Source organism: Perna viridis, chromosome 3, assembly GCF_037379345.1.
Source record: "Perna viridis isolate PV_CMFRI_1.1 ecotype Kerala chromosome 3, ASM3737934v1, whole genome shotgun sequence".
In the NCBI taxonomy this organism is placed as follows: Eukaryota; Metazoa; Mollusca; class Bivalvia; order Mytilida; family Mytilidae; genus Perna; species Perna viridis.
Genome location: NC_142447.1, coordinates 12,981,681 through 13,001,163, shown reverse-complemented (window position 1 = coordinate 13,001,163; position 19,483 = coordinate 12,981,681). Strand labels below are relative to the sequence as shown.

The following is a 19,483-nucleotide window of genomic DNA, read 5'->3' as shown; positions in this document are numbered from 1 at the left end:
AATCATTTGTATAAAAAAAAATGAAGTCTTACAAAATATTAAGAGTTGCTAAGATTTGCCTCAATTCTAAAGGTTAAAAAAAAGTAAACATAATAAATTACCTTATTAATGATAAAACAATAATTGTCAAAATAAGTTGGGAAATTTATGCTTCATACACAATCTGAACATAAAAAAAATGATTTTTATGTCAATAAATCTCTTTCACAAGTAAATTTGCACTGTAGAATAGAAGTATTTGATGTAAAGCTTGCAAAAAAAAAACCCCAGTAATTTTAGTAGGTGTCTTGGATACAGTAATTCAAAGTTTAACTTACAAGTTCTTATCATTGTTGTCATAGAAGACATAGTTTCCAGATTCTGTGAAAACAAAAGCGAATGTCGAAATGTTGGCATTAGTGTTTTCAACCTGACTGGCTAAATCTGTGAATGGTCCAAAATCGAAATTGGCATTGGTACTAAATAGATGGTCTTTGTCGTAAACAGGATAATTGCTCTTGGTTCTGTCAGTATCGTTAATTCTGATCTTGAAGAAGACAATGTCATCTTGTTCTATACATAGAACAACGTTTGAGATCTGATTGGTTGGTACTGTTGCCAGCAGACGACGTCTACCAATACCTCCTCCACTGCTTCCCAGTCCTGCTTCAATCTCATCCAGTGTCACTGTTTAAAAAAAAATTATGATGTGAATATCTACTAACAAATACAATGTAAATGACAGTATTGTAAGCATTCCAGGATTTCAAACCAATTTCACAGCTTAAATTTTGTATAACATGTATACCATGGAAAGCTTATATGCTTTGTCTAACATTCAGGCTTTTTTTCTTACTGGTAAAATGGGCAAAAATAAATCACTCTCAAAAATAAGTGGCTTGACAGTTTTGACCCTGTCTAATGAAACATATTCAGTGAAAAAATGCTAAATTAAACAAGCTGTAAAAAACAACGGATAAATAAAATTTAAATGAAAAGTGCTATTTGCCAGTGACCAAGTCCGTTGACTACAACTTTTGGCCCCCTTTTCTTCTTTTTATCATAATTTATTTGTATTTTATTTGTATTCAGTTCTGTTTTACCTTTCAAATGCAACTACTGTTTTATTTATTCATTATTCATTATTCATATACAAAATAAATTTTGAAAATGAAAAGTAGATACAACACTATTCTATTATTAACAGATATCAGATAAGGAAAGAACTATTTTAGAACAATCTATTAAATTTAAGACTCACAGTAAAGATCTTCAGCTTCGGAAGCATCCCTGTAAACAGAAGCAGTTATTCTATCTCCCCACATGTTGACAACAGATACGGCTGGTGAACCTACAGAGGCTTCTATTGGACCATAGATGTTTGATATAGTCTATCAAAAGATAAGAAATAAATCTAAGTTATATAGTTGAAGCCTGATTTTCTATTTCGTTATAAGCCCAACAACTTTACAATTCAAAGGCTACTAACATGGTACTAAAACAACATGTACTGCACTCAATTATCAGTGACAATTTTCCAATAATGACATTGAGCACAATAAACTAAAAAAAACTTGGGGGGGGGGAGGGTTATAACATAACAGAAGGAAAATGGCTTTATATATATAATAAGCACATGGCTTGACCATAAAAACAATCTCACATGTACAACATGTTCAATGCAACAAATCTCAGTTATTAATCTTTTATACCTAGTACACATATGAAAAAAAATTACTGTTACTGGTTAATTCTTTAATCTTGCCTTCAAAAAATTATTGGCAATTTCTTCCATTTTTTCTATGAATTCATATACAAATTCCTGTTTTGCATACTGTTAAAGTACTTATGTTTGTGGGGTACCAGTTTTTGTAATCTTTGGGGGAAGGCCAAACCATGTAATTGGTTCTCAACAAAAAGGAGATTCCTATTGAAGTGTATACTGAAAACCTCAAAACCTTGAATACAAGAATCAACAAACTTGTGTTTCTTCTCGAATCCATGAAACCTGGTATCCACAAATTAAAGTACTTTCAAAGAACCAAACTTTACCTTTGTTGTGGTGTTTCCAGAAACTGGGTCAACAATAGAGATGGCTACTGTTCCGTCACTTTGGAGTGTTGAAGTGATTTGTGGTGCTGTTGTAGCCAGGCAGGTAGCATCACAAATAGTGTCAGGATCAGTGTATGAATCACATGTACACCTGAAATGTCAAGTATTGTGTTACAACAAGGGAATAAATTCAAATCATAAACTATTATATAGTTGAAAGTTTCCTAGAGTCCCATGTACATTATTTTCAAAGTTCATAAAACACAAAAATTAACATGACTTATTTTTGTTCACATATCAATGAGTGATTAGTAAAATTCAGCATCTTTAGAATTTCCTACTATACAATGTACATTATAAATTTGTTCTTTCCATCATTTTGTCTTACAGAAAAGGGAGAATCTAGAAAAAAAAGGATAATAAGTGAAAAAACAAATAGTTCCACTTACACGCCAAGGTCAATGTCCAGGGTACCAGTAGAATCAGGACAGCCAGAGTTACAATTGACTGTTTCTGGGCGAGCACAGCCTCTGGATGATGAAAGTCTGACTTCATATTCCGAGCACCTCACATCAACAATTTGTTGACAATCTTGATCACTATTGTCAGTACTTCTCTGAGTGTCTACCTCATCATAGTAAATGTAACCAGACAAGCAGACACAGGCCCCATTGGATTTCTGGAAAGTTCTATACTGACCAGAACAGGTGCAGATTGCAGCACCACCTGTTGAATATGATGCACTACCACACGGTCGACACTTTGTTGCCCCTAACAAGTCATTGAAAGTATTTGCAGGACAAGGTACACATTCACCATAACCTTCAGCTCTGACCTTTGTTCCAAACATACCTGTCGGGCAAGGCTCAGCATGATCTGAACCAACTGGGCAATAGTAACCTATAGGACATGGGTTGGAATCACCATGACCTGTGCCTTCTGGGCAATAATATCCAGCTGGGCAAGTCTCACATACTGATCTATTTGTGTGATTGCCATAGGTTCCTGGTGGACAGATTTCACATGATTGGTTGACATTATACCTTATTCCAGCATGATCCAATGCTCGATAACCAAGATCACATTTCAAGGTCATATTGGCTCCTTCTGGGCAATAATCTGGGAATTCACATGGTATGGGTGTGTCCGTTGCATTAGGGCAATAATATCCTGCCCAACAGATAGGTGGCAACCCAGTAGTTCCATTACAGAAATGACCTGGTCGGCAGTCCTCTTCTATCGGTGAGCCTTCGGGACATTCATACGTCTCTCTGCAGGGAATTCCATAAGTGTTGATAGTATCATTGGGACAATAGTAGCCAGGTCTACACTGAGGACAATCTTCTGGTTTGGCAGCTCCTGTCTCATTCCTCATTGTTCCAGCTGGACACAGGGCTGGCTCATTCCTCTCCAAACAATAGTGACCAATTGGACATGGATAAAGGGTTGGGTCAACAATTGCTATAAAATAGGGCAAAAAACATCTCACTAAAAGTTGGATGAAATAGGTAAACTTTGGCAGATTTTTTGGGGATGGACAATAGGGCAAACAATGATGCATATAAATAATTCATTTATTATGACTATCGACAAATTGCAGTCAATAATTACTATACAACAGCTTATTGCAATATTTTTTCAATAATTCAATGAATATTTCCTCAAATTTTAGTTGATTTGAAATTAAATACTTGAAAAAAAAAGTAAAAAAGAGTAGAAATCTAGAAAATTAAGCCTGCTCTGCTCTGCTTATGCTAAAAATTGCAAGCAATCATCAATAGTTGAATTATCTTAAAATGGTCCGAGAACCACGAAATTATCTTTGGAAGGCCTGATAAAGCAAGATGTTCCTTACCTGTATAGTTACAGTAATAACCAGCGGTACATCCATGGCAGTCGTCTAACAAGGCAGCTCCTGGCGTGTCTCTGTAGGTCAGGATAGGACATGGTGTAGTGCCGTTGCCCTCAAGACAATAGTAACCAGGTGTACAGTCGAGACCATTCACTGATCCTAGAAAAAGAGATTATGATTTGCTATGATATTGTAGTATTACTTTTTTCCATTATTGTATGTACCGGTCATTTTAATAAATAGCAACTGGAGTTTATTATTTACTTAAACAGGATATGGGGGTGTATGTATGGGGGTGTATGTACGAGGCACACTGTAAGTGCTCCAGTCCCGTATCCAATGTAAAAATAACTTAAAAATTTTTATACTTAAACTTCATGTTCGAACCTGGACAAACTTGAAAGGGTTCCATACTTAACAGCATGTTAGAAAATATATTTTGTGATACTGTTTTTCAATTACCAGACTTATTTTTGGCATTAAAACAGTAGGTGACGTCAAATGACACCAATATTTTACCTTGAGGACAATACTCTCCAGCTGGACAAGGGAGACAATCTACATCCTGTGCAGCTCCAACAGTATTTCTGTATGTATGTTCAGGGCAATCAACTGGTAACTCTATGCCCTGTGGACAGTAGTGGCCAACGGGACATTCCCCAGCACACTCATCATTGGCCACACATGTAGAGAAATCAGTGGTGACTGTTGGTATGTCATCTCTTGAACCAGACTTACAATAATATCCAGCTTGACAGTCTCCCGCTATTTGTCCTGATCTAAAAGTGAAACAATCAACACTTTGATTAGTTACTGTCAATAAAGTCTAGCTATTCATTTAAGGAAATAAGAGAGTCAGGAGGCCAAAATATGGCAACTATTTACAAAAACCAAGAAGCATTAAAGAACCTTAGTGAGCGCGCTAACATACCCCATGCGTCTCCATGTTGGATACTCAAGTATATTTGTTTGTAAGAAAAATACATGTAGAAGGACCCCGATAAAAAGAGGAATAAGAATGTTTTTTAGGCTTTAGACCTTTATCTTGTAACTAAATTCTATTACTCAGAATGGCAGTTTCAAACTCAAGACTGTGATTTCTTGAAGTTTTAGTTAATCCAAAGTACATATCATCGTAGCGGAACAAATCATACACTTGACCTATAACTTATCATGGTAAACTTATATACCAAAAATCATGTCATAATCTGCAAGTGTTTAGAAAAAAAAGTCCGAAAAATGGTGATTTCTGTGAATTTAGCTAAGTTCAAGGCCCGTAATTTGGGTAAAAATCATCGGAGTGGAACCAACTACAAACTCCTCCTGTAAATTATCATGGTTGATTTCTATACTAAAAATCATGTCAATATCTGCAAGTGTTTAGAAAAAAAGTCCACAAAACTGTTATTTCTGTGAATTTTGCTAAGTTCAAGGCCCGTAATTTCGGTAAAAATCACCGAAGTGGAACGAAACATAAATCTGACCTGTAACTTATCATGGTGAATTTATATACCAAAATCATGTCAATATCTGCAAGCGTTTAGAAAAAAAGTCCGGAAAACTGTTATTTCTGTTAATTATGCAAAGTTCAAGGCCCATAATTTCGATAAAAATCATCAGAGCAGAACGAAAATTGAACTTGACCTGTAACTTATCATGGTGTATTTATATACCAAAATTCATGTCAATATCATCTGCAAGTGTTTAGAAAAAAGTTCAGAAAAATGTTATTTCTGTCAATTTTGCTAAGTTCAAGGCCCATAATTTTGGTAAAAATCATTGGCGCAGAACAAAAGTTATACTTGACCTGTAACTAATCATGGTGAACTTATATACCAAAAATCATGACAATATCTGCAAGCGTTTAGAAAAAAGTCCAGAAAACTGAAGATGGACTGACGGACGGACTGATGAACAGGTCAAAAACATACCCTTCTTTAGGAAAATCAAAATTGTTAACAGAGAGTAAACAGTCATACGAACCTGCAGTATTTACCAGGCAGACAGGATAGACACTCATTGGCTTGTTCAAGTTTAGTGGTATTGTCATATGTAAATGTTCCATTGGCACACATAATTGGATTGACAGTTCCTGTAATACAATTTTAAATTGTATAGCATTCAATGATACAACATGATTTCCATGGCAACACAGTAAAGTTTTAAAAAGAAGATACCTATGAAAAATTATGTTTTTTTTTGTGTATTTCTTATTTTTAAAAATAGATATCAGTAAGAAGTTTAATATTAGAAGAATACAATTTTGCTCTTCAGTTAAACCTAAAGAAATAGAGCAGGGACATTTTCAGTTATTATGTTAGAGTATATGATATCTTTTGATTCTATACATTTTTTTCTTATCACAAGATTACTCTTACCAGCTGGACAGTAATGATAGGCTGGACAATCAATCAGGGAAGGAGTGGAGGTGACTGGATCTACAGTACAATAAGACCCAGCAGGACATGCAATACAAGTAGACTGTCCCACATTGTCTTGGTATTCTCCTGGTGGGCAGGGAACCATTTCTGCTGAACCTTCTGGGCAGTAGTAGCCAACCTGACACTTCAGACCTGATGGTGTTGGTGATATCGTAGTGTCGTTTGCTGGGCAGTAATATCCAGCAGAACATTTGCCTGTTGGTCCAGTCATTCCTTCCTTGTCACAGTAGTAGCCACCAGGGCAGGGGAGACAATCCTCAACAGCTCCAGCACCTAAATAAAAGAAGAACAATGCGATAATTTAGAATATTTTTTCTACATCCTATCAAAAAATATAACATATATCCATTGCAATTTCTGTTTCTTGAAAAAAAAAAGGAAATTTTTTGTCTGAGATATAATTTCAACCTCCCTTTAATTAGATGAAATTGAATTTTCCACATGTACCATTAGCAAATTTATTTGAATCAAAAATTGACAATAAAAAGTGGAAAAATATTTTCAATCAGGATTTTGTTGGAAATTTCTCATATGAAAACAAAAAATAAAAAGTTAAATATTTGATCGCATGCAGGGAATGGAAACAAGTATCTAAACTCACCTGTAGAATTTCTGAATGTTCCTGCAGGACATTTTATCTGCATTGTAGTTCCTGATGGACAGTAATGACCAGGGGGACATAACCCATTGTTTGGATAGGAAAGTGTAGGGGAGGGGGCAGCACTGGCAGCTCCACCTTCACAGAAGTAACCAGCATCACATTTGCCTAAATATATGGAGGAATATTTTATGCTATATCAAAGTATTGGAGCAAATTTTATGGAAACAACTAATAGCTTTTTTTTGTTTGTCGATAAAAAAAATATGATATTCAGGCTGAATAAATAGGGTGTATGAAGTATAATAATTATGCAAATGGGAAGCACATTTACAAGGAAATCTATCAGAACTTAACATAAATCTTGCATTATCATACACTTTTGTTGCTTTGTATCTATTATTTTGGCTGTTTTATGTTTTTTGTTGTGTATGTCTGTTTTCCATGTTTGATCTTTGTCCCTAGATTACATTCTTTTGATTTCCGCTAGAATCTTAGTTCCCTTGAATACTCTTATATTCATTTATACACCTATTTTTTAAATAATTACAAAGTCTTGGTAAAAAGACAAACCTGTTGGGTAACTATTGCCTATTCCTTCACAATATTTGCCTACTGAGCAATCAACACAGTGTGCCTCTAGACTCATTCCTGTCAGGTTGTTATATGTACCATTGGGACAAGGAATAACTTGACCAGTTGGGCAATAGTAGCCTGTAAATAATTCAGTTAAAAATATTCATAACCTGTACACAAATTACATACATTAAACACTAAAACACCACAAGCACCAATACCATACATGGCCTATTTTTCTTTTCTTGCCTATCACCATCATTGCTTTAATATAATCTTATACTCATTACTATCACTTTTACCTATTTACTTACTTATTTTCATTCCTTTTATATCATTTACTCATCACCTTAGAACTCCCTATCAACAAATACACACTAACCTAACTTTGCCTTAAGATTTTTCTTCTTACTCTCACCTCGCCCATCACCTTTTAATCTTTAAACCTGGCCAAGCAACTTTCATCAAGTTTTACATACTTCTCTACTCTCACCTTGCCTATCAAATTTTATACATTTCTATACTCTCACCTTGCCTATCAATTTTTTTATATTTCTATACTTTCACCTGGCCTACTAAATTTTACATATTTCTCTAATTTCAACTTGCCTATCAGTTTTTACTTACTAATTTCATGTTGCCTTTCATTTTTTACCTTTGCCCATTAAGTTTTAGTCATACCTGATTGACAATCCAGTGGATTAGTCATGTTGCTCTCTGGGCACATCTTTCCTGCTGGACAAATTTCACAATGATCTTGCCCAATACTGTCCTGGTAATATCCAATATCACATCCTTCCTCCACCAGGGCTCCAGAGATGCAGAAATGCCCAGTTGGGCAGGCATAACCATGGTCTGGCATTATTGGTGTTGCCTGTGTGGCTCCACCAGTACAGATGTAACTAAAAGAGGGAAAAAATTGAATAATATTTATGCAACAAATAAAAAATTCACTAATATTCCTTCAAATTTCTTCAAAATTCGAAATCATCTTACATCCATGAACTGTGGTTTTGTTTCAAGACAGGGATGATATTTATGATGTCAAAAATTCTTCAATTAGCTCTTGATTGACTGTATTTGTTGAAATACATAGTATTAGTCACTGTAACAGTATAAAGAATCCAAATAGAACAAAGTCACCTGAGGTTAATAATTGGGACTTTCATATAAAACCTGCTGAAAAGTACTGAAATTTAATTTTTAATTAAGTTGTATTCTAAATTGACAGAGTGGGTTTTTAAGATCTCTGAGTACCACTGAGGGTCTTGTGTGGATTGGAAGTTGCCTTGTGGTTTTTATCTCTATAATTTTTTTCCTAATACTCTTACCCTGCATTGCAGTTTGGTGGGGCAGGATTCTTAGTGTAAGCATCTATATTACAATATTTCCCTCTTGGGCAAGGTTGACAGTCTGACTCTTGGTATACTTGGGTGTTGATGGAGTAAGTTCCAATTGGGCATGGTGTTGGGTAGGTTGTTCCATTGGTACAGTAGTATCCCTTTGGACATTCATCATTACCAGTGAATGTGCTATTGTCAGCATGGTTTACCTATAATAAAGAAGTCAAACTTGTGACATATAGATTTATAATTTGTGTTTTTATCTCACATGGAAAACATTTCATACATTTCACAACACGTATATCTTATCAATCAAACAGACCCTGCTTGTATCAGTCTGAGAAGCAGAGCAGAATTTTTTAATGTGCTAGCCCACAGAAGCAATGGCCTACATGTAGGCACATCAATCTGCTGGAGCACATTTTTCTGACTTCAGCCAACCAGTCCTCACTCTTTTCAACTTAAGGTGGTAGACCTGGGGTAAGGGACATAACTCTTGAAATCAGAGATATGTTTGTCTCATATTCAATTTCACCAAAGCCTATCAAGCTTTCACTTGAAACAGAATAAAATAAATAAAAGTTACTCTGATGCTCACATGAGATTGATGTAAAATACTGACTACAAACGGTTCAATGATTTTTATGAGTTGTATACCTTACCTCAGATCTTCCCCCTTAAGAAATGATATAAATATCTTAAGTATCTGTCAAACTTTAATTTTCAAACTGAGGTACTAGTAAAAGAATATGAAAAAATTTTACTTTACAATAATATGTATTACATGTTAAAAATGATTAAAAATGTTTTAAAGGAAGTAATTACCAAATGGTCAATTGGTTTGGCTATTTCAGCGCCACCTGTACAGTAATATCCTCCCCAGCATTCACCAGTAGGAGCAGATAATCCAGCACGGTCACAATAATATCCTGCTGTACAGGTAGTGCAGTTGTCAATACTTGGATAGAATTGGTCAGGTCCAAATGTTCCAATGGGGCATGGGTTGGTCTGTCCAGCTATTGTACCCTCTGGGCACCAGTATCCAGGTGGACAAGGTGTTGGGTTGACAACAGGCACACCTTAAACATAAAAATGATTAGTATTATGATTAATCTATAAAATTTTCCCGATTGAATAATTTTCAAAAAATTTTGCAAAGAAATCAAGCATCTATTCCAGCTACTTTCCAGGTTCAATATTAATACATGTATTAGCCTTTAGTTATTTCTACGTATGTTTTAACCCGCCTAGCATTTTAACTGAAAGCAAAAACATATTTCATAAGCAGAAAAATTATCTATTCTAAAATTACAAAGCCTTATTTCAGTACATTACCAATCTCATTGTGTCCAAATATTTCAATTAAACATACACTACACTAAATAACTGTAAACCAACCACATCTTAAGACATTCAATGTATACCTACATGTACATGAAAGCATTTACTTTCTCAACACATAAATAACTTTGTGTTAAAATGTATCATGAATTTGCACACAAAATCAAAGAACAACTTGTAGTAATTACTTGATTGACAGTTTTTGTTGAAAATATCTTTTAGTACTATATTTAGAAACACTAGTTACATGTAGATTAATTTAGCAAAGATTATAAATTTTCCAGAGTATTGTGAAAGAACTTTTGTTCTTGCAGCAATTTTCATTATTTTGAGAAAAAAAAACAATAGTTTGCAGATTCATGAATTCATGGACAACTCTGTTATACAAACTAATGGAAAATTTCTTTTTTGTTGGAAACCAAATTTCGTGGTTTACCAAACCCACAAAAACCAAGAAAGAATTTGTACCCACCAACAATAATATTTTCACAGTAATTTTTTTCAATATATTTTATGTAAAACACTTGTGTTTTCACTTTCAAATTTTGTTGCACCATTAACCTTAACATGTATATATGCTTCCGAAAGTCACTGATATTCTGTTAATTCTAAGGCCATCTGCAAAAATCAGATAGCTAAATGAAATAGTAATTGTCAGTCCCTGTAAGAATCAGGCAGTGGGTGGAACATGGTAAGAAAAAACCCACCATTTTGAAAGTTTGATTTGACTATTTGCACCATCAGAATCAAGGGAATATGACAAGATTTTCCATATCATGCTGGACCATTGAGTTACAATTTCATTGAAATGCACTGAAAATGAACATTTCAAGGACAGATAACTCTGTCAAATGCCTCATTTTTCTAACATCCTATAGAAAAATTTCTGCACAAATCCAGTAAGGCAGAGATCATATAATAGTCTTTTCAAAGAAAGAAACCATTTTTGAGTGAAATTGTATTGTCAGATCGGTGGTTTTTTGACATGCAAGTTTATGATATTTCTCATTTTGCCTGATTCTTACAAAAACTAAAAAAATGACTACACCCTACATCTATATAATATATAGGATAATTAATTGGGGTTAATATTGGGGTAAATAATTCAAATAAATTATTCTACAAGTGAATCATAAGATTAAGAAACAATAGACAAATAGACAAAAAAATAATAAAGATAGCATGCACACCAGTATGCATCTAATTTTACAGTTCAGTAAAACAAATCTATGTTAGGCTAAATTAATATGTTGAATGTTGTTGTTAAGGCAAGAAGTTAGTGAGATTAAGATTTTACTACATTGCATTAGTGTGATAATTAATTGAAATAGCAATAAGAAACATTAAATTGTTATTGCCATGTATAGAGGCAATGACCAATGAATGACCCCATATTCTGGTATCCTGCTGGTGCCAATTGACCCATGGATAACCCCCATTAATGTCTGAGATTGTCTAGGCAGCTAATTTTTAACTGGGTGCTAATTGATTGATTTAGTAGATCCTGTTCTATGCTAAGCCAGTAATCAACAGGATTCATAAAAGCAACGACCTATTAAAGATCAATATTCTGATGCTTCATCAATGTTAGAGTTTGGCTGGCCAGCTACTTTCTGACTTGGTGTTAATCGATCACTTCATTAATCCTAGTTGTTCTTCAATACGCTGAAGTTAGACTTCCAAAAAACAACAACCTACCAATGACACACTATTCCAATACTCAGATAAACTATTTTTTAACTTGCTGCCATTTGAATAGGATATATAAATGGAACAGGACATCATTCCCTGATGTTGTATGAATAAATAACCTAACTCCTGTTAAACTAATGACCACTTTCTTCCAACATGTATGTAACACCTCGTTGGGCAAATGCCTTGGAAGAAACTTGACAACTCTTATTTTTAAATTAGTATGACTCAACTTGGGCTTGAACAAACAGCTTCATCCTTCCAACATGCTATTGATCAACAATGCCATTTGATATTTTGAGTTACATGAATTTCAAGGACTATGAGGTACTCAACAATGTTTATATGCAGGGGAGCATGGTTGGGGATCGGTGTGGTAGAGGATTGTGACATATTTGAGGATGATATAAAAATAAAATAAAAGAAATAATAATTGGAGTCATGTGTTTATAAAATGATGCTAAATTAAACAGGAAATAAACATGCAAAATATTAAAATAAATACTGCATGGTAAAGATTGTGTTTTAGAATATATTAAATATTAAACATGCATTTACCATCGATAAGGGTCACATTTCCTGAAAACCGAAGTCATTCATCATTATATCAAACAAGTTAAGTCGATTAAATACATGTATATGCAATTAACAGTCTTCGAATTTAGCCAAGGGCCCGATGGTCCCGGCCCCTAAAATCTGCCTTGGGCCCCTAATATTATGTTCTTAGGAAGCCTGACGGACTTACAAAAATTTTGGGGTGATGAAGTGTTCTGTTTATTTTTGGGTTCTTAGACATATATAAATAGTGTGAATCGAATGAGTTTTTGTTGTTATGTAATTTCATTATAACAGGATATTCTTATTACTAGACATAGATTCAGATGATTTTTAGGACTTAAAAAAAAATGTTTTCATATAATTTGAATTTTTTTTTTCGGGCCATTGAAAAATCATTCCGACTTCCAGTTTTTGTATTTTTGGAAGTCCAAATGGTTTCTGTCTGAAAAAGTTAACCTTGAAGACTGAATTAATCCCCTTAAAGCAGCATATGTTACTGCTTACAACTTTAAACCAATAAAAAATTGTCAAAGACTGAAAAAAAATTTAACAAGGTTGTGCAAATTACCAACTTTTCCAAAACAATCACACACCTTCTTTAATTTCCCTGTCCATAATGTTTAAATAAGAAAAAAAAACAACATTTATTATGTCATGTTGAATAAACATTTTTTTAAATTCAGAAAAGGTCTTTTTTTTTAATTAGGTTTTTACTTGAACTAAAAAATTAAAATTTATGCCATTGAAAAAAGGAAATCATGTTTAGACCTAATAAATCGCTTTTCAAAATTTCACACAAAAATTTAAAAAATTTACAGAAATTCAGCATTGACTTTTTTTGTTCTTTACCTGACACTGCATCACAGTAATATCCAGCAGGACAGACATCACAATAGTCCTTTCCTTCATTATATTGGTATGTTCCATTGGGACAGAGGGTCGAGGCATCAGATCCCTCCAAACAGTAATGGCCCCTAACACAAATGTGTTCTGGCGGAGTGGGTGTGTCCTGACCACCAGGGCAGAAGTACCCTGGGGAACATTTGGCAGTTGGTGCATTGTTACCTACTCCTGTGGGAAAAAGAAATTAGGCTTCTTAAAATGTCACATAAAACAATGGGAAATGTAGTTGTGTTCCATACTTCACATGCTGTCAACAGAATTTTTCCAAAGAAAGTGAACATTTTCATGACTAAAGGGAGCTAACTTATAGTTTTGGCAGTGTTTAAACAACACTGTGAAATGCATGTACAGTGAAATCTATTTAAAACAAACTTCTTAAGAGAAAAACGTCTGCTCGGTTTATGCAGGTAATTGGTATAAACTGGTTCATTGACTCTATAAACGGAACTCAAAAGATGTCTAGTTCAGAGAAGTTTCTGATGTATTCAGTCTGCTTTACACTGGTTCCACAGTAATTGTTCTAAAAAAAAAATCTCTAAAATGTTTTACATGAAATGTATTATATGTCATAATTTAAAGGAACATTTTGAAAAATAATAGGATTAAATAATAAAAACAGACTTACAGGTAATACTGTACAGCAGGTTATTTTGGCAGGTGTAAAATTTAAGGCAAAAAGGTATACCAGAAATTTTGCAGTTCCTTATTTTGGAGGATCCCAAGTGATGCAAAAAAAGTACTTACATTTTGGCACTTTCAGACAGTCTACTCAAATACACAAAAATTAGAATCCAGCAAAAATTACCCACTATACAGTATCCTAGATTTAAACCTTTCAAGCTTTTTTCTTTCGACTATATCTAAGACAAAATGAGAAATAAAGCCGTAAAGCATTACCTTGGCAATAGTAACCAGCAGTACAATTCAAACAGTCAGTCTCGGCAGCATTGTTTTCAAACTGAGCAAAGGTACCGGCAGGGCAGGGAACAGGTATAGCAGTTCCTTCAGGACAGTAATGACCGGTCGGACAGATGTATTGAGTTGACGAAGAGCTTGTACCATTACAGTACCAACCAGCTGTACAGTTTCCTGGGGAAAAAAAAGCAAAATTAAGAAAAAAGTTTATTTAAAAGTGAAAAAAAAACTTTCATTTTGAACTTGAAAATTATCAAAATGTAGAAGTTAACAAAAAGCAAGTAAATAATTAACAAAAATTGCTTATAGGGAGTTTTTTTAGTTAACATCAGTAGGCCTGGGTTGTAAAAAAAAATATCTATAGTTGAGAATTTCCTCAAACCCTGAATTTTTCCTCAAATCTTCAATTTCAAGTGATCTGATTGGTTGGAATTTGAGTTGAGGGAACATTTAAGGAAATCTCAATTAAGATTGTTTTTATGAAAACAGGCATTGGTCTTTACTTGATTGATTTACCATTACTATTTAATACTTGAAAAAATATCTTAGATTTATTTCCCATTGCCTGATGAAACAGGTAGGTTACTGGACATTTGACCTTGAGAGATTTAAACTTTCTATCTGACACAGATTAAAATATCTATACCGGTTAACCCTGTGAACAGTTTCCCCAGCTGACACTGTGGGAGATTATTACGTAAAAGCCAATTTTTTATGTAAAAATTCAATTATTTTTTACAGAAAATATAGTAATATTAACCAAAAACCCCCCACCAATCTTACATACTTATGCAGGAGATTCTAAATTTTTCATTGACTTTGTGAGTCTCCCCCTTATGTGAGAGGAATAACAGGTATGTTGTCCACTAAAACATTTCATCAAGTAATGGTAATTTAATTAAAGGAAGACCAACTCTATTCACTGTGTTACTAGCTTTAAAAGATAAAAATTGAATGAGAAAAAAAAACAAACAAAAAAACTGTTAGAATAATACAACCAACATACCTGTGGGGGTCTGTAGTCCAGGTGTTTCACAATATTTTCCACCATCACAAGACACAGGTTTCATGGAACCCTGTGGACAGTAGTATCCCATAGGACAGATTCCACCTGATGTCATTGCAAAGGCAGGACAAACACAGTCCCATAGTGGAGCACAAGTGTCATTGGAATACAAGTCACTGTAAATACAATTACAGCATTATATATAATTAGAATATGGTGACTTTAGGAATAGAATTGTTTATGGAAAGTTGAAGAGACAAAATATTAAAAACTGAATAAAAAAAAATCTTGAGTAAGATAGAGTTGCACGCATTGCTATGCTAGGTATACCCCCACTTGTACAAACTATGCCCCATCTATATAGACCCATACACCAAATTTTAAAACAATACTACCATTGGAAGTCACGTTAAATGTGATGGAATTTAGACACATGGGATACCAGACAAAATGACTGATGGACTGACAAGGTGGTTTCATTATACCACCAACTTGCTGTCTGGGGTAAAAAATATAAAATGTTGAGATTTAACTAAAAGAAAATCTTTCCAAACCTTTCTGAAAAGCAGATTTATTAAAATAATTATACATTGATTTGTTGGGTTAAGATAGAAATGTATAACATAGTTCCAATAAATATCATTCAACGTCACATACAAATTTTTAGATGTTGAATATTTTGCTATTTAAATCATATAAATATATACCAGAGCTCATTAATGTCTTAAGTTTATAAATTTAAGTACTGAAAAACGAAAAAAAAACAAAAAAAAACTGCATATCAATTGTGAAAAAGAATCAGTAAAGGGCAAGAAAATTACATATAATATATACACAGTCCATTTACTTACTTAGTTGTGCCATTAATATTGGTGAGATTTCCAGTGTCAAATGGTCTGATCTGGTATGAGTTTCCACCACAGTAGAATCCAGGGTCACACTGTCCATCAGGAATGGTGTTCCCAAGTCCTTCACAATACTCTCCAGGGTTACAGTCCATACAATCAGTTACTGCCTCAGCACCTGGTGAGAAAAGAACAATATACGGTCACTTGTTAGAGCTTTTCCAGGGTTTACTTGTAATCATGATATTTCAATGCCCATCTATCAACTCAAGAACAACAAATACTATTTGAAATAAGATATGCATAAAGACAGACAGACATGGTGATTCCTTTATACTAACCACTCCCCCCCCAAAAAAAAAAACAAAAACAAAAACAAAAACAAAATAACAACAACAAAACTTTGTTAGAGAAAACAAGAAAATAGTACATGCATATCATGATGTGATTTGGACAAAATGAAGCCACAGAAAAAAAAATACAAAAAATATAATTGGGGGTTAAGGGAAATAGGGGCCAGGTACAGCCTCTCTTACAAAGGGTGATTATAATAATAGTTAAGGTACATAAAACCATAAAATATAGTTTTTCTTTTCTCCTTTTATCAGTCAATACAAGTACATATATTCTAGTTAACAAAAAACGTTTTAACAAAAAAAATTTAATATTAATTCAAATAATAGCTATACAAACCAGTGTTATTGAAGAAGGTTCCAGCAGGACAGGGATACTGAGTGTCAAACTCTGTTCCGATCGGACAGTAATGACCTGTAGGGCAGTCAACTGGTAAAACTGTAGCATTGACACAGTAGAAACCTGAAATAGTTTATGGTCAGATGATTTCATTTGCACATAAAAATATTGTATTATAATGAGAAGAAAACATATATTTCAATACAGGAAAAATTGGGCAAAAACATATAGATTTGTATTAAATACTAACAGAATAGGTATGGTAAATTTAAGAATTGTACAAAAAAGACAAAATTTAGAAACAGTAAGTTACCATGGCTACTGAAGGATACCAATGCTACAATATGGGACAAATTTTACCTGCTGGACAATCCAAACATTTGTCTTCCTGTACAGTAGGAGCATATTTGCCTGGTGGGCAAGGTGTTGGGTAGGTTGAGTTGAGGGGACATTCATGACCTGTTGGGCATTTGTCACCGGTTCCTAGGTAGGCAACACCTGAATTGGGTGTGGCAATGTTTACACCTGTAAATACATGCAGATTCCAGTTACTCATCTTTTTTATTTACAAATTATGACTACTGTAGAAGTACTTTAATTCATGGATACCAGTTTTTGTGATAGAGGAAGAAACACAATTTCAAAGATATCTGAATTGTGGTTTCGAGGTTTTCAGTATACACATCAACAGGATTGTCTTCTTCATTGGGAACCAAATTTCTGGTTTGGCTGACCCATGAAAGCCCCGAGATTTGGTAACCCACAAGCCACAGTGCTTTCACAGTAAGTGTTAGACAAAAACGAAATACTGTTTCTCATATTAAGACTGGAACATTTCAGTTTTATCTGATTTTTCATTAGTTATTCAAACTAAAATACAGATCAACAATAAATCTGCAATCAACCAAATTTGAAAAACTGACCTTTTCCATATTAAAATTTGAGAATCTCCAACTTTTCTTAAATAATTCAAGCAATACTATGAATGTTAAAATGGTGTAATATGCAGACTCAACTCAATTGCAATTTACCTGAGACACAATAATATCCAGCGTGACATGGGCCAGCAGGGGCAGATAACCCTGGTGAATCACAGTACTGGCCTCCCAAACATTGTGTACACTCCGTCTCATTGGTAAGTCTGTCACTGGCTCCAAAAGTTCCTGTTGTAAAAAAAAATATTGAGTCCATCATACTGCAAAACTTAACCTAAATGTCAATACAATTTATGTGTCATGCTTACAAAAAAATGTTTAGAATGTTTTTTATGGGGATCAAATCTTTAGATTGAAATTATTTTTTTATTAAAAGGGTAAAAGTGTAAAATATTTCACCTGTGCTAAAGTACAAGATATGCTCACCACCACCCCTTTTTTTTTTTGGTGCTCAAAACTTTCATGACACTAAAATGAAAAACTGAAAAAATATGAACTAACTGGGGGGTCTCTTTTATCAAGACAAAAATGTTCAAAAGGAAAATCACTGAAATCCCTTTAAGCATTTTTAGTAACAACATGACATGTACACTGATTGACAGCAGTAAACCATTATATGTCTGTCAAAAGACAAGATTTAATACAGCAAATTTTATGTGACAAATATAGTTCCACCTTAAGTGGAAAAACTTTCATTTTCTTGACACAAGCTTTAGCTTCATGTTTCACTTACCAATCGGGCATGCTATGTTTCCACCAGACCCAGTGCCTGTAGGGCAATAGTAACCCTGGGGGCAGGGATGAGCACTTGCTCCACCTGTGCAGTAGAAGCCCAAAGGACAGGTCAGACATACAGAAGCTCCTTGGTCCTCCATGTATGTTTTATCTGGGCATGTTTTTGGTGAGCTTGTTCCATTTGGACAGTAGTGACCAACTGGACAAATGTCACCAGTGGTACTATCTGAAAAATTATATTGTTCACATAAGGTTTTTATTAATATTATTTTATTAGTACACAAACCTTTCAAAAATGAAAAGTTCCATTATTTCTAAGTAAATCTACATTATAAGAAATACAAGTAAATATAACGGCAAGGTTGATTCTCCCAGAGGACTTCGTAACTATTTGCATATCTTTCAATGTATTCACAACGTAAATGTGTACCAAATTTCATGAATATATGAGTGTGACAAAACTTAAAAATACTTAGGTCTGAGAATATACTTAGCTCAAATTCATAGGATCTTGTTATTTTATATACGAAAATTGCTAAGGTTTAAAAAAAAATCAAATTTATAAATTTGTTACAGCTGGAGCCCCGGTTTCAATATGAAATACTCTACAAAATTTTGTCTATAAAGAAACTGTTTAGAAAAGTTTTTGATCTATTACAGTCAAAACACAAGTAACTTTCAATTAGTTAATAATTCATCTTTTCACCTTGATCTTCCATTTTTAAAGTATTACACCAGCTAAGAATCATGCAAATTTTGTAATATGTGATGCACCCCAAAAATGGCTACACATTTTTATTTTTGTTATTAAGTTGCTTTACAGGTCTATATGATGAAATGTATAATCATTCATTCCAATCTGTCTGCTCTAAGGAGATAATTCACACTGAAAATCCAATGGTTTCTACTGTAATTTAGTGTCATTTTTACAGAGTTATCTCCCTTTAACGTGAATTCTACAGTACATTCTATATGATTTATATCTCTTATAAACAGGGGTTATATGAAAAACCACATGT

The 19,483-nt window shown here is 33.8% G+C and overlaps 1 protein-coding gene across 5 annotated transcripts in view; it reads right to left on the bottom strand.

Annotated features, from left to right (window-relative positions):
• The window catches only part of LOC148621062 (uncharacterized), a 140,295-nt gene that overhangs the window by 19,548 nt on the left and 101,264 nt on the right, over positions 1 to 19,483 (bottom strand). For 4 of the 5 annotated variants that reach the window (XM_088575062.1, XM_088575064.1, XM_088575066.1 and 1 more), the window contains 22 exons: positions 18,463 to 18,690; positions 17,826 to 17,957; positions 17,155 to 17,319; positions 16,795 to 16,917; positions 16,108 to 16,279; positions 15,257 to 15,432; positions 14,233 to 14,424; positions 13,282 to 13,503; positions 12,433 to 12,453; positions 9,667 to 9,920; positions 8,830 to 9,050; positions 8,180 to 8,400; positions 7,496 to 7,636; positions 6,926 to 7,090; positions 6,262 to 6,597; positions 5,867 to 5,975; positions 4,403 to 4,662; positions 3,887 to 4,042; positions 2,481 to 3,492; positions 2,032 to 2,182; positions 1,241 to 1,370; positions 318 to 666 (listed from right to left, as the gene is read on the bottom strand). In XM_088575062.1, the coding sequence (XP_088431188.1) occupies positions 318 to 666; positions 1,241 to 1,370; positions 2,032 to 2,182; positions 2,481 to 3,492; positions 3,887 to 4,042; positions 4,403 to 4,662; positions 5,867 to 5,975; positions 6,262 to 6,597; positions 6,926 to 7,090; positions 7,496 to 7,636; positions 8,180 to 8,400; positions 8,830 to 9,050; positions 9,667 to 9,920; positions 12,433 to 12,453; positions 13,282 to 13,503; positions 14,233 to 14,424; positions 15,257 to 15,432; positions 16,108 to 16,279; positions 16,795 to 16,917; positions 17,155 to 17,319; positions 17,826 to 17,957; positions 18,463 to 18,690 (4,936 nt within the window). The remainder of the gene's footprint in view (positions 1 to 317; positions 667 to 1,240; positions 1,371 to 2,031; positions 2,183 to 2,480; positions 3,493 to 3,886; positions 4,043 to 4,402; positions 4,663 to 5,866; positions 5,976 to 6,261; positions 6,598 to 6,925; positions 7,091 to 7,495; positions 7,637 to 8,179; positions 8,401 to 8,829; positions 9,051 to 9,666; positions 9,921 to 12,432; positions 12,454 to 13,281; positions 13,504 to 14,232; positions 14,425 to 15,256; positions 15,433 to 16,107; positions 16,280 to 16,794; positions 16,918 to 17,154; positions 17,320 to 17,825; positions 17,958 to 18,462; positions 18,691 to 19,483) is intronic. The other variant, XM_088575063.1, reaches the window with a different exon arrangement.